General features: G+C 25.5%; 1 protein-coding gene across 1 annotated transcript in view; it reads right to left on the reverse strand.

Annotated features, from left to right (window-relative positions):
* LOC135931867 (ras and EF-hand domain-containing protein homolog) overlaps positions 1–16,125 on the reverse strand; it is a 28,540-nt gene extending 12,415 nt beyond the window's left edge. Inside the window, exons 1-2 of the mRNA XM_065469172.1 lie at positions 15,423–16,125; positions 15,030–15,339 (exon numbers count right to left, since the gene is read on the reverse strand). Coding sequence (XP_065325244.1) covers positions 15,030–15,339; positions 15,423–16,017 — 905 coding nt within the window. The 5' untranslated portion in view covers positions 16,018–16,125. The remainder of the gene's footprint in view (positions 1–15,029; positions 15,340–15,422) is intronic.
* Between the last annotated feature and the right edge of the window lie 999 nt (positions 16,126–17,124).

The following is a 17,124-nucleotide window of genomic DNA, read 5'->3' on the forward strand; positions in this document are numbered from 1 at the left end:
ATGATATTTACGAAAACTAAACCCATGCATGGAGATTTATATTGACAAATTATTTGGGCAATTTTTTATAAGAAATGGACAGTGAAATTAATCACAATGGGCACTATTTAAATTAAATGAACATTAGAAAAACATTTGGTAGGTATGTTAAATTTTTGGTCAGTGTGTAATTAATTTTCAATTATTTTATTTATTTGGATATGGATAGTAGTTAAAATAAATAGATAGTTATAAAATAATTTGGTTGGTATTTTAAATTTTGGGTCTAATAAATAATTTTTAAGTTTTTTTATTTGAAGCTTATTTTGAAAATGGATAAGTATGTAATGGAACCAATTAAATACTATTCAGATTCATCTGATTACTATGAAAAAGCTGGCAATAGTAAGGATGAAATAAATAAAAATTTTTTAAAAATGCTAAAGTCCAACAATATTTAAATAGTAATGATTGAGGACAATAATCAATGATATACAAGAGGGTAGGAAGATTTATTTTAGATGTAATTTAGTTTTTAAAAAAAGAGAACAATGTGCAGTAAGATTTCATTTTATTTATAATTCTAATGATGATTATGTAACATTCATATTTGATTATTAAACAAACCCGAAAAAGAATAAAGCGATAATTTTGCAAAGTTTTAAATATTAGATTAAAAATTTAAAAAAATTTTCTATTTTTTAGATTTGCTCAATGGCACTATGCAGACGTTAGCCAAAAATTTCCTATAGAGATGGTGAGGGGGAGATAATTATTTATATATTAAAATAATTTTTTCTGGAACATAATTTATTATAACTAATCTATATTAAATTTATTATAACCAATCATATTAAAAATGACAATTTGGAACATAAACGATGAAATATTGGAAAATCAAAATATTTAAGAGCGAATAAAATATTGTTAAAAAATATTATAGCTATAACCGGTATGTATCACAGTAAAATATAGTAAACATTATATGATAGTTGATCAAAATATAGTTCATAAATGACAATTAAATCATGCGATCGCCCCTTTAAAATAGTTTCTCGATGCATATTAAGTAAAAAACTAGCCCATTCAACAGAATGTCGTACTTTTGAGGTAATATTTTATTTTCCTTAATAAAGAAAAGGTCCTCTAATTTGTCCTTGTTGTAAAAATTATTTAAAAAAATTGGTATTGTTGCCAAAATATACAATAATTTTCTTATATTTAGAAAAACTCCACAATATATTTTAAGGTAATTTTATTTTCCATAATAAAAAAAAGATCTTCTAATTTGTCCTTGTAATGAAATTTAGATAAAATAAATAAAGTTGGGAAAATTATTTCAAAAAATTGTTATTGTTGCCAAAATGTACAGTAATTTTCGTATTTTTAGAAAAACTCCATAATATATTTTAAACATTGCGTTTTTTGAAGGATTATGGATTATCTATTAAATTTAATCTTATGTAGCAAGATATAAATTCTGAAATTAATAGGCCTATAGATATATTTATACCATATGGATAAAATTTAGGTAAATACTTAATTTGTTCAATATCAAAATTTAATATATCCTGAAAAGGAACATAGGTAACAGTATTTGTAAATTAGATAGAGCCATTTGATGAATCACAAATCGTTCATTGATTTGAGTCAAAAATATACTCAAAAGTGGAATAACAATGGTAGTAATTCTCAATTGAGTCAACGTTAATATTGGAACGATTGTTTGTCTAGGTACAAGTATAGTCTAGCAGATTTTGAAATCATAGAATCTCACTTTCGCTTCAATAATCTAAGTGAAATTTTTTGTAGATATTGTCTCTTAGTTTTCAAAGTTGTAATATAATAATATTCGTGTAACTACAGCCAAATCCATAACAATTGCATAAAATTGTTATGCTATTAAATAAAATTTATTAATACAATGTTCCAATGCGGAAAAATGGCTGTCTTATTAAATCTAATAATGTATCAGCTTCAGATAAAATATCTGGTTTAGGCCATTCTGAAATTTCTCCAAGGTCATTAAATAGGCCCTTCGAGATCTAAAAATTAACAGTTTGATGTCGAAAGCTCCATCGTTTCGGGCATGCTTTTGCAGTTATTCTTTTCTTGTATACAAGAAGTCTTAAAATAATTCTATTTAGCAAATTTGTCTAAAAAATAATTATTAACCTCCGGAAGACTTTATTTTTTATTTAGATTCTTTTATTTATAATCATTGTTAATTAGAAGGTGAAGATGAATACAGTTATGTTGAGTTTAAGTTATATTTATATATTAAATTATATTACTTTTAGGTTCTTGGTTGATAAAATTTTTTTATATCCATCAATGTTTAAGGTTTAAAAATTTATAAAAAAAATATACTTTAATGATAAATTTACTTCCCAAAAATTTATAAATACTACATAAAAGATTAATTTTTTGATAATAAAAATAATGCCCTTTATTGCTAAGAAAATAATATCCATTTATATTTTATTTAAAGTCAAATGGTATATTTCATTCTCATTCTCGAGTGGTTTATACTAAACGGCTCTAAAAATATTAAAATAATTTCAAAATCTATTAATATTTAGAGATCACAAAATTTTAAAATGAATACTAACAATAACAACTATTTATTTATCGATAAAATATTTTAATTAAAAATGTCTTTGAATATGATATGTATAAAAATAATTATAAATTGAAAATGAAACCATAATATAATGATTTGAATATAAAATTTCAAAATATAATATTATTATTTAATTAGTATTTTTTAAAATATATTTTATTTTTTGCTAGCGAATTTTAATAACCTGTTTTTTACGTTTATTAGATAAGCCAATTCTATATTTCTAATAAGGCTAATAAACACCAATAGCATCACTAGGGTAGAGGGTATAGGCGCCCAGAGGCTCAAATTCCTGAAAAATATGGAGCCCCTTGAAAATTTGAATTATTTATAACAATACTTATAAATAGAAGATCATTTTGAAATTATTAAAATTAACTAAAAAAAAAGAAGGCATATCAGAAATACTAACTAAAATAAAATTAAGTTAATTTTAAAAAATATTTAGGCCACTTGAGATTATAAAGGAGAGTAACGCCACTGCTTATAACCCTTACAACGCAAGTTTACAGTGGACTTTCAAATAAATTTATCTGTATTTGAGGATAATTTTTACATACAATAAAACCTAATCATAAGTTTTGGGAAATGTATTTTCCTCCATCGAAAATTTGTTTGCTTTCATAGATATCATTTTATACTAAAAATGATCACTCACAACCCCCTCTCCTCCTACACCTAAACCTCTCTCCCCCTAAAAATGTGTACAATATCACTGACAATAATTTAAAAGATAAATATTAAGTTACTAATTTATTAAAATAATGATTATTTCAAAATTTTCATAAAAAGGTCTTTAATATAAAAAAAGTAAAAACTCAAAAGTATGTTAGAAATGTTTAAATTAATTTTAACGTTTTTAGATATAATTTTAGATTACTTTGTGAAAAACTTTTATATTTTTTAAATGATTTTTGCTACGGTGGGAGGAGGAATTCCTCGCTAGCCACGCGCATATTATAAGAAAGTATGTTTTCTACCTAATATATTTACGATATACTTGTTTAAAAAATGTAGAAAAAACAAACGCTATTTCGAACTTTTTTAATATAAAGTCAATAAAATTTGTCTTGATTTTAAAATCAATAAATCATATTTTTATTAAAATTTATTTTGCTGTTTATAACTTATTTAATATGTGACTAGTTAAAAAATTATTTAACCCGCCCGCTCTTCCGATTTATAAAATTATTTTATTCTCCCGCCCCTCGGGTGTGGACTAAAAACCCGCTCGTTTTAAAAAAAAATTCAAAAAAGCTTAAAAATAACGATTCTAATTGTCACTTTACTATAGTACATCAAAATTGAAATTCTAATTTAACAAGTTTACACATTATATTTCTACCCATTTGCTTCAAAAAAATTCAAAAAAGTTTAAAATTAACTATTTTGACAATTGTATGATACATTTTCACTGAAATTTTGGTAACGATTATGACAATTGTCACTTTTTTATGGTTCATCTTCCCAAAAATCTAAATTTAACATGAAAATTTATTTATTTAAAAAATTTTAAAAATAACGATTATAACAATTGTCACTTTTCTATGGGTTATTTTCCCTAAAAGCTCAATTTAACCTGTTTACCATTTATTTTTATCATGTCAAAAAAAAAGAAGATTATATGACAATTGTTACTTTTCTATGGTTCATCTTTATTGAAATCCCAATTTAACATGTTTATACTTTATATTTTTACCCTGACTATATAGGGATTCAAGCAGCTCAAAAATTCGATTTAGTCGACTAAATGGGTCAACTAAGCCGACTAAATGGATCGATTAAGCCGACATATTGATCAACTTAGTCGACGAATCGACATATTTAGTCGCTCGAGTTTTTAGTTGATTTTTGACTATGACTATTAGTTAATTGTCTTTTAGCCGACTAAATTTGGCTGATTAACAAAACTGCTAATAATGACTATTATATTATGAAATATTTATTTTTATGATCATATTAATTGAACAATATTTTAAAAAAATAGGTACAAGAGTGATTCAATGATAGAGTTTTTAATTTTCTTTTAGCCTTTATAAATTTATAAAATTTGGAATAAAATATTCTTTGCTATCCTACCCTATTCATTTCCTCGAAGTCTAATTTAAAAAAACGCGCAAAAATAATTCAGGCTTTATTAATATATTAACATTGAGTTCATTAGCTAAATTTATATCCTTATTGGTGAAATTGATATCTGGGTTGCGTCAATATTTATTGTCTGAAATCCTTAATATGTAAAAATTCATCAATCAGTTGCCAGTCACTAACCAAGATAATTAGACTGTTTTTATAAATTTTTGAATGGTTCATAAATAAATTCCATCTAAGTAAAATAAGGGATTTTTCTAATTCAAAATATTTTGAATATTATGATTTTACGATCTTTATAGATATTTTATCTTTCCTCTAAAATATTAGTTCAAAGTTTTATATGAATTTGAATCTAATATTGAGACGCAGCCTTAAACATGAAGTTTGCCATACCTTTCATACCCTAATTCTGTATTTTAAGCCAATATGTAATGCTTAACTACAATACATATAAGTTAGTGCTACAGCATATATATTTTTTTCTCTTAATTACTCAGAATTAAAACTTAAAATAATGAATACTGAATTTTCAAAAGATGATTTTGGTAAGTAAAAATTTTAATTTTCTCAGAATTGAATTTCTTAAAAAATAAATATATTGCTCAGAAATATTTACTATTTATTCTATTTAAGTGCATAAGCATGATTTTTTGAGTTTTAGGATTAATCATTAGAATAAAATAATTCTGAGAAAATTAAAAAAAAATTACTTAGCAAAATCTATGATTTTTAAAAATAATATATTCTTAGTTACTATTTTTTATCTTGATTGGAGAAATAAGCATTTCAAAATATTTGTTCAAATACTTTTAATAGCATAAAGAACATTTTAAAAATTTATGTTGTAGGGGAGGGGGGTGGGTGAATTTATTAGGGTAAACCAAATATCCACTTCGTACTTACAACTATGCGCGAGAAGAGCCCAGAAAGATATTAATTAATTAATTTTTTATTAATCATATCAGATAAAGGTTACATGCTTACTTAATAGACAATAGGTAATAAAAGATCCAAACATTTCACGTTTATGATTTAAGGAACTTTTATCAGTAAATTAATATTCAATATGTTGTTTTCCTTTAAATAAATGCATTTCGCAATATATTTATTGTTTCGCGGTAATGTGTTCGCGATAATGATTTCGCTCGAACACATACGCGGAAAATTTGCTGTAAGGGTTCGCGATTAAAGCTTCGCTATAAGGGGTTAGGCATAAGGGTTTTGCTATAATGTTATCGCTCTATTGAATTCGCGGTTAACGTTTTGGGGAAATAAATTTACATGGTTTACCTTCACTATAAAATTCTTTCTCGATAAAAGTATCGCGATAAAAGTTTCGTGAAAGAGGGTTTCGCGATAAATGTTTGAATTGCCATACGAATAAAATCATTATGTTAATCTATCTGGTGAATAATATTTTAATATTTAATCTATTTAAAAATTAGGTCTTATTTTTCTCTTAGATAACCTATCTCTCTACACATTCAATTTGCATATTCTACTTGTATAGGCTTTTTGAAAATAATTTAGTCCTGTTTACAGGTACTTTAAATGCTTTTATATAATAAGTAAATTATATTGACTTTAAGTAACATTGGTCTCATTTCTGGGGATATGGTATTTTTGCCCAAATTATTTATTAAAATATGTTGTAATAAAACCAGCTGTATAATAAAAATCGTTTGTTGTTTGGAAATAAAAAAATATTGTGAAAAAGTGCCCTGAAAAAGATTTGAAAAAACATTTTGTTTGTAAATGAAATGACCTTCCATGGATTTATAAAACCCAAAATTAACATTCAAATTTAGTTCCATGAAGTTGGCCGAACATTTGGAAGCACTAACGATGAATCATATGTTATTTTTTAGTGCTTCGTTAGTGCTTATTAGTGCTTCAATCCGTATAGTAGCCGAATTTAAGGAAAAAAAGTTATAGGCAAAAATAAAAATTTGTGCCAACTTCACGCTTAAAAGTTGATTGAAAGCACTAACAATGAAACTTATATCATTCTTTAGTGCTTCGTTAGTAGAGGTTAGTGCTTCAACCAGTTTTGTTGCCGAATTTAAGAATAAAAAGTTATTGGCGAAAAAAACAAAAATAAACAAAACTATAGTAGTAATAAACATCCGGTTTTCGCCATTATCTAGTGCTTAATTAATTTATTTAAATTCCGTTATTAATTTAGTTAACCGCCATATGGAAAAAAAGTTATTAGCTAAATAAAAATTATGACGTCACGATTTAAGCGTGAAGTTGGCAGAACTTTTGGAAGCTAACGATGAAACTTATATCATTCTTTAGTGCTTCGTTAGTATAGGTTAGTGCTTCAATCACTTTTGTTGCCGAATTTAAGAATAAAAAGATATTTGCGAAATAAATAAATAATGGCGATGTGCCAAAACAAAAACTATAGTAGTACTAAACATCCGGTTTTCGCCATTATTTAGTGCTTAATTAGCAAATTTGAATTCCGTAATTAATTTGGTTAACCGTCTTTATAAAAAATTGTAATACGCTAAAGAAATGTTTAGAGGTCAAATTATGGCCAGAAAATTATGAAAGCACTAACGATGAATTTTATACCCTTCTTTAGGGCTTCCTTAGTAGAGGTTAGTGGTTTAATTACTTTTGTAGCCGAATTTAAGAATAAAAAGTTATTTGCTAAAAATACAAATAATGGCGACGTGCCAAAACAGAAACTATAGTAGTACTAAACATCCGGTTTTCGTCATTATTTAAAGCTTAATTAGCAAATTTGAATTCCATAATTAATTTGGTTAACCGTCTTTATAAAAATTGTAATACGCTAAAGAAATGTTTGGTGGTCAAATTATGGCCAGAAAATGATGAAAGCACTAACGATGAAATTTATATCCTTCTTTAGGGCTTCCTTATTAGAGGTTAGTGCTTTAATTACTTTTGTAGCCGAATTTAAATATAAAAAGTTATTTACGAAAAAAACAAAAATAAACAAATAATGGCGACGTGCTAAAACAAAAATTATAGCAGTATTAAACATCCGGTTTTCGCCATTATTTAGTGCTCAATTAGTAAATATGAATTCCATAATTAATTTGGTTAACCGTCTTTATAAAAATAGTAATACGCTAAAGAAATGTTTATAGGTCAAATTATGCCAGAAAATTATTAAAGCAATAACGATGAAATTTGTATCCTTCTTTAGGGCTTCCTTAGTAGAGATTAATTCTTTAATCACCTTTGTAGCCGAATTTAAGAATAAAAAGTTATTTGCGATAAAAACAAAAATAAACAAATAACGGCTACGTGCCAAAACAAATACTATAGTAATACCAAACATCCGGTTTTCGCCATTATTTATTGCTCAATTAGTAAATTTGAATTCCGTAATTAATTTGGTTAACCGTCTTTATAAAAAATTGTAATACACTAAGGATTATGAAAATATATAAAATTATAAAATATGTAATAAAACCTAATTAAAAAATTATAATTTATAAATTTATAATTATATAATTAAAAATAAAATTCTATAATTAAGTCCCCATGAACCATAATTGTGTCTATAAATTTCTATTTGAATTTTTTGTCGAATAAAATAAAATTCTCTGGGTTCATTTGTGAAAAGTCGTATTTTATTACGCAGATTTTTTAAAAATATAAATGTTGAAGGCGAAACCGTTAGTAGAAGTCAATATTGGAGTGAATATGAAGTTTTTAAAATTTTTGTATTTGTTTGTCTTTTTAATTTCTGCCTGTGTTATTAAATTGAAATTTATGTTTGAAGGGAATGATGAGACACACGTGTAGCCCCAATGAGTGATTTGCTGAGGGCCCAAGGTATGGTTGTCATACCATCAGGTCTTAAACCATCTACTTGAGATAAATTTGATCGTTCAAGATTGTTTGTAATGTGTGCAGCTGTTAGGCTTTTATTTATTATATGGTTTACAGCTGAGTGTTGATTTATTAATCACATGTGGGAAATTCTGTGGTTAATTTTTTATATTACTCAAAAAATTTTGATTACTTGTAAATTTTTATAGTATGTAACACATTTCCATAATGTGAAACATTCTTATACAGTTAAATAACTTTCCATAATTATTGTAAAAAACATTTTGATATAATTTTTTTAAAAATTTTTTTAATAAATACGAACGTCAAATTTATAAGTCGAATATAATTTTTTAATGTTTTGGTCTAAAATTTTCTTAGGCGTCGAGAAAGGTATCAGAAAATTTGAAAGATTAATATGGCAGTAATTTATCGAATCAGGAACTCTCAGAATTCCTGCATAAGTATTAGTGATTTGCATCGGGCCTAATTTTTCAAGCCCGGACGGTCAGAAATTTTTTTAAAAAAGTTTTGCCGGCCCGCCCGAACTAGAATTTTTTTAAAAAAATTTACGACCAGCGGTCTTGCCCGAATTTATTTAAATATAGAAAATAATTTTTAAAATTACTCAAAATAAAAGACATATGTTATATGTTGTCTAGTTTCTATAAATAAAATCAAATATTTTTATTTTACATAAAAAATTTAATATATAATTGATAAATTTAGATGTATTTAAAAAAAATTTCTAGGCCCAACCCTACCCGGCCCTTTTTTTAAAAATATTAGGCCCGAACCAGATTTATTTAAAAAAAAATTAGGTCAGAGTACGGTTCGACGGGTACTTCATAATATTGTGATATTAATATAACTAAAATTTATGATAGGAATAAATATATGCGTAATTTTTTCGAATAAAATAAAACTATGTAAAAAGAACAATTTGAATTATGAATAAAAAATTTCTGAGAATGTTTTTAACCATATCATTCAATGACACCTCAGAATAATAGATGCTGGAGAAAAAATGTAGTTGTTACAATAAAATAATAAAAATTATATAATTATTACACAAGAATGGGGTTCAATGGACCCATTTAGAAATAATATTTTGTGACTTGGTTATAGCTATTCATGTATTTTGGGAACCTTAATATATAAGCTTCTGAAACATTATATTACTCAAATATGGCAGATGATCTACGGAAACAATTGATAGGTTAAGTGCAAAAAGACAATATGCATTTTTTAATTACTTGGGGTTTTTAATCAAACTAATTAGGGTTTAAATTTTACAAAATAAGTACTAAATAATGGTGAAAATAAAATGTTTGTCGCTGATAGATTTTTTGTTTATTTTGTTAATAACTTTTTTATTTTAAATTAGGCTAATAAACTGATTGAACCACTAACCTCTACTAAGGAAGCCCTAAAGAAGGATATAAAATTCATCGTTAGTGTTTTCATAATTTTCTGGCCATAATTTGACCTTAAAACTTTTCTATAACATATTACAATATTTCATAAAGACGGTTAACCAAATTAATTACGGAATTCAAATTTGCTAATTAAGCACTAAATAATGACGAAAACCGGATGTTTAGTACTACTATAGTTTTTGTTTTGGCACCACGCCATTTTTTGTTTTTTTCGCAAATAACTTTTTATTCTTAAAATCGGCAACAAAAGTGATTGAAACACTAACTTCTACTAAGGAAGCCCTAAAGAAGGATATAAATTTCATCGTTAGTGCTTTCATAATTTTCTGGCTAAAATTTGACCTCTAAATATTTCTTTAGCGTATTACGATTTTTTCATACGACGGTTATCCAAATTAATAACGGAATTTAAATATATTAATTAAGCACTAGATAATGGCGAAAACCGGATGTTTAGTACTACTCTAATTTTTGTTTTGGCACGTCGCCAATATTTATTTATTTTTGTTTTTTTTGCCAATAACTTTTTATAAATTCGGCAACAAAAGTGATTGAAGCACTAACCTCTACTAACGAAGCACTAAAGAATGATATAAGTTTCATCGTTAGTGCTTCCAAAAGTTCGTTCAACTTCACGCTTAAATCGTGACGTCATAATTTTTATTTAGCTCATAACTTTTTTCCATATGGCGGTTAACTAAATTAATAACGGAATTTAAATACATTAACTAAGCATTAAATAATGGCGAAAACCGGATGTTTAGTAATACTCTAGTTTTTGTTTTGGCACGTCGCCAATATTTGTTTATTTTTTTTTTCGCCAATAACTTTTTATTCTTAAATTCGGCAACAAAACTGATTGAAGCATTAACCTATACTAACGAAGCACTAAAGAATGATATAAGTTATCGTTAGTGCTTTCAATCAACTTTTAAGCGTGAAGTTGGCACAAATTTTTATTTTTGCCTATAACTTTTTTTCCTTAAAATCGGCTACTATACGGATTGAAGCACTAATAAGCACTAACGAAGTTCTAAAAAATGACATATGATTCATCGTTAGTGATTCCAAATGTTCACCCAACTTCACGGAGCTTTCAAATTTATTTATGAATTCTATTTGATAATAAGCTTATATATATATATACTACAATTTCATAACAATAATTTACACACCATTGCCTAAAACTCTATTTTTTTACATTATGGGGATGTTTTTTTTAGAGAAAAAATATTATAATAACATTACATAAGAAACGCTAGTTTATATAAAATAATAATATTTTAATTATGAAGGCACAAAAAAAAGCAGTGTACAAAAAAAAAAATTTGGGAGAAAATAATAATAATTTTTAGTAAAAATAAATACAAAATTGATTAATAATGGAATAGTTCATTTAGTTTTCGTTAATCCTTTAAAAAAAAATGAAATATAAAGATATTATAAAATGCTAAATTAGCCCATTAGGTATATTGAATTAATTCATAATAATATTTAAAATTTTTGCCCTAGGATCTAATATAAAATCTAGACTATGGAAGCGCGTATTAAATTCATTTTAGATTCTCTCACAAATATGGAATTTTTATTACTTATTTATCGATGAATAGGGGAAATCGATTAAATTGATTAAATATGTCAACCTAAGAAAATCAGCATTTTGGATAAAAAGTTAGTTCATCAAAATATATACCCACACCATACATGCAAGTAAATAGATCACCTTGCACTGGAGGGGATACGAAATAAAACCCCTCAAAAATCAAAGCTTTTAAATACAACCAATCTCATTTAGAAATTCTGGTTATATGCCAATAAATTACTAAATTTTAAAAATAGCAACTCTTATCAAGTAATTATTACAAAAAATTGCAATTACAATTGAAATTTGGATACTTGATTTTTATGTCTTACTTTAACATTCGAAAATAGATTAATATGCCTTGATAAATTATTAATGTGGGAAATCTAATAAAATATTTATGAATAAATAGAATAAATGATAAACATAATTATTATATTATAAAGATTATATGTAGTATTAAAGGTTGGTATTTCAAAGATTATATTAAAATTATATACAACATTATCATATCTATATTGCCTATTTTATACTATATAATATAAAAATCTCTATGGTATTATAATAAATCTTAAATTAGTTTGGTATTATTATTTTCTTCAAATATCATAATTTTTAAAAACTAACCTAGATATAATAGTGATAATACACTGTGATGCTTTGCTAAGATCTCTGCCTGGACACTCGATATAAGCAAAAGGCTAAAATCCGGATGAATTTGAAATTTTTTTTTAGAAAAGGGAGAGAATTTTTTATAGAAAATATATTTTTCATTATTAACTGCCATAATTGACGTGTATGGTTTAGCAAGCCCCAGTAGTTCTAAATTGACAAATCATAATTGAAATAATATCTAGATATAATAAATATTCATAAAACTTTCCCAAATTATAGAAGAGTGTTTAAACTTTGTTATAAAATTTAATTTACATATAAATGATTATATATTTTAATAAATATTAAAATTGTGTCATGTAAAAAATCTTTTGAAAATTTCATCAAAATTTTATTTCTAAAATAAAATTTTTAATAATAAATTATTTCAAAATATTTTTTGTCTATAGATGTAAACTAATAAAAACTATATTAGGATAAAATTAAACCATCTAGTGTATTTAATTTTAAAATAAGATTGCCAAGCCCCGGGGTTTACCTAACCCCAGTCTCCCCTACATACAAACACGATTAATTTATAAAACGGTTGTAGGAATAGATAGCTATAGAAATTGTAGCTATTTTTTTAGCATCTAAAGTCATTAGTCTTCATTACTAAATAGAATTCCGTTAATAATTCGATAAGTCATTTAAACCACTTAGATATTTATTGTTAATATTAATTAACTTCCTCCCGCATAAATGATTGATTGGCATCTTTCAGCTGGAAGCAAAATCTATTAATTTTTCCTACAAAGAATTTGAAGAAATGAGATTAGAAGTTTTTAGACCATTTTTAACAAATAGTCCCCATTATTTTTTTTTAATATCAGGCAAACTATTGCTTTTTTCAGAAGCTTTAAAATAAATAGTTCTGACAAAACATCTAACACACACCAAGGCTAGATATGACAAGAACTTGAAGCTTTCTAACAAATGGAACAACCCTAACTTTGAATTCTCTCGTAGATTTAATTTCACGTATGCCTGGATTCGCGGGGGGGGGACTAGGGTCTTGCTGTGCCGTTTCTGTAAGCCGATCTTATAATAGAAATTTTACACAAATAATTAAGGCTGTGAGCATTATGGGGAAAAATAGCGATTGACAAACATAAATTAAACCAAATAAAACATACAACTTAAATTTTATTGAATAAAATTGATAATTAGTAGGAATTACATTAAATTACAAGTAAAAATTAAATAACTGGGTGGATATAATAGGAGTCATTTTTAGCCACGGGTAATTATTCGAACACTTGTAAAATTCATTCTTCTTCCTTATTGCTTTTTTTTTAAATTTTACAGACCATGCAGAAACATTCATTTTTCTATTTTACTTAACTTTTCATACTTTATTCTATTTTGAATTTCTTTATAAGGGGATAAGGTTTTTTTTGGTTTGCCAATTTACCTCTAGAAACTCTACTTTATATCGCTTTAGAACTTTTGTATAAGCTAAAAATCTGGGAACAAGCTAAAAGGAACGGTAGGTAATTATAGTATATTAGATATATTATAAAATTTAAATATTTATTTTTTGGTTCAAAAAAAAATTCAAAATTATAATTAGGTGTTAAAATAGTTTTTTGCAATTAACTGCTAATGACTCTTTTCCAAAAATAAACATAGTCCATAGATAACACGCATAAAAACAGACAAATTTGAAGATATTTAGCCCAGGATTAAATAGTTGCGTTTTCTTCTCCCGGTTTGCAACCCGTTTCCGATCTCTCCTATTCATTTTACCTAATTATAGAAAAATATTTATAACAGATGGAAGTAAAACTAGCATTCTTAATTAAATTATTCTTGAATATCACATCACATCACATTTTATTTGATAATGATTTTTATTTATTTTCTACCTGACACTGATATTTATAATTTTTATTAGCGCTTCCTTGGCAATGCAGTTAATTTATATTTATAGCGCATAATGCAGCCAATATCTAAACCATCATGCTCTTGAAAATCTATGAAAAACCCAAATTCTATGAATGGGCGAATCATTATAAAATACCAACTGGTTTTATTTTATCAATGTTAATCACTAACTTTAAAGCCATCTTGGAAAATAAATGTCACTTAATAATTTTCACCTTTAAAAATTCACAAATATAGATATATTATATACATAAAAATTTTATTTTTTTATGATAAAACATTAATATGAGCTTATCATATATATTTTTTTATATTATTTATATTTTTGTAAATTTTTCGGAGGGAGCACCTTAAATTACTATTATAACTTCAAGGGTACTATGTGCCCTCGAACATCACTGGTAACTGGTAATGTAATAGAATACTTTTTTAGAAATAATTAGCGTCCTAAAATATAAAAATTGCATATTTTGGCTAATAAAATTATATTTGATAACTAAAATATATTTGAACAGGTGCGTATTTTGTATTTGAAAATATAAATTAAATCATATACAAAATAAATTTGAAATAGATTGTTTGAACCAAATCGATATGAAGTTCAGTTTAAACCAAATCGATAAGATGAAGTTTAGTTTAAACCTGAATCAAACAGCTCATTTTTAATCTACATAAACAACTAATTTATGTTTATTGTCTAAAAATTTTCTTTTCATCCATAAATAATATTTTTTTTAAATGTCCTAAAATAAATTATTTGTTATTTAATCTAAAAAAAAATCCTAAATATTTATTTTGAAATTTTATTAAATTTTTTTTAGAATAAAATATACGATGATAATTCATACTGAATCATAACTCAATAGATTAAGGTACAACCCATCATTTGTTGATTTATTCATATCTTAGTTTAAAGGATAAATAATTAAAAAAGAGGATATTTATTAAAAATAACCATGGTATTTCGCTGAGAGTATCCATAAAGAATTTTTTTTGGTCTTCGATTGTCCTTAATTCATCAATTTGATTGGGATCATTACCGGCCTGTAAAGATGGTCTTCTAGCCGATCGCTGTTTATGTGTTTTTTCTTGTTCTTCCATCAAAGAAGTATCTTCTGTAGAGGATGAGGGGGTTACATTTAATTTATCTGAGATGTTGTCTGATTCAATAATATCTTTGTTGGCTTTCATTCGATTAGGTTTCATATTTCTGAATTTTGACTTTTTGTAAGATGAAGTAAAACTCCGAGGACTTTCTTTTGAATCTTTTTTTGTATAATATACACAATATATTTTAATAAAATATATATCGATATATTATTACATGTATAAATAATGATCAAATTACCTTTGGTAATAAAAGTGTCTTTATCGGAGGTAGTCAAAATTTCGCTGTTGTAATATTCACCGTTACAATCTCGATTATGCAAATTATTTATTTTCAAAGATTTATCTAATGTAGGAATGCGAAATCTATTTGTCTTATTTCTTAATGCTTCCAAACGATCACTAAAAGGGAAGATAGATGTATCAATTAAGGAACTGCTTTTTGTTTTAATATTTGGAGAATAATGTTCAGGATTTACCATGGAAAATCTTTTGCTATATTCGGTACCATTAGATATTTTATTGTTTTTCTTTACTTTTGTTTTCGTATTATGAATTAATGTCTGGTCAACATTTGGATCAACGGTCTCTTTATACGCAGTTTGAACTCCTAAAATATCCTCTCTCTCTTTATATGCTACCGCGAATTCAGCTAAACTAATCAATCCATCTTTATTTTTATCAATATGGTCATAGATATCATTAATATCTTGCATGCTCAGATCTGGAAAATTATGAATCAAATCTTCTCTCTCGATGAAGCCACTGTGATTTATGTCGCATTTCTGAAACATTTTAACTATTTTATCCCACTTTTTTGTATCACTTGACATCATGACTATTTTCAAACCCTATATAAGTCTAAATTCGAGAAATAACATAATCCATCATTGGTTACAATAATAACGATTATGAAGAAATGATTGAGTTATAAAGCTAAGAAGCAAAATATTTCTAAAGAGATTTACATCTTAAACATTTAAATATCGGAATGATATAATATAGAACCAAATTTAAAATAAAAAAAAATGAATTTAAAATTAAAACAAATTAAAAATGAATCGTTAAAAATTGCAAAATATTATTTCAAAAATAAATAAATATTATTATAATATTTAATTATTGTTTTTAAATATAATATCGACGTTGGTTTAGTTTATTTAGACTTAGAGTTATAAATTATTATTTTTTAACCATATACATTACATTACACTACACAATGACAAAATACTACATTTTTTTGGCTAATAGATAGATTATGGACCATATTTAAAAACTAATTATTAAAAATAAATAAATATATACTTCTCTATTAAACCATGAGTTATACCAGGCCTTAGCTCTTTAATTTTGGCAAATAATTTAATGATAAAATTTATTTAGTAAATAACAAAATTAAAAAAAATATATAAAAAATACGTTAGAAATCATTGATTTTTTTATATAGGGCATATAATATTTATTTAGGTGTTTTTGGATATCAACACTCATTAGCATTTCCTAAATAGAATACCCTAAATTTTTTAATTAAATTTTAATTTCTTACCTTTTACAATAATAATCATTACCCATTATTTATAAACATCTCAAATATAAATATATATATAACAAATAGAATTAAGACTACAGACGAAAAATATAATTAAACGCAAAAAGAATATATACGTTATTATCTAAGGGGGAGGGGCAAGACAGAATTCCTCCGTTAGTTTTTCAATTTCAGATGAGATACATTTTTCCCTAAGCCTTTTTATAAAGATAATATAAGAGCTCAAGGTTACTAAAGTAGATACAATAAAGCATAAACAAGTTTCCAGAATGATAAAAGGTCATCGAATGTTAGATTCCCTTAGATAAAATTGAGTTATTATGACGAGATGAGCGTTACTTTATTTGCATTACCAGTCAGTTTATCCCATTTGAGTTGAGGGGAAAAATTTCAA

Source organism: Gordionus sp. m RMFG-2023, chromosome 1 (assembly GCF_954871325.1).
Source record: "Gordionus sp. m RMFG-2023 chromosome 1, tfGorSpeb1-WG-v2, whole genome shotgun sequence".
NCBI classification, from domain to species: domain Eukaryota; kingdom Metazoa; phylum Nematomorpha; class Gordioida; order Chordodea; family Parachordodidae; genus Gordionus; species Gordionus sp. m RMFG-2023.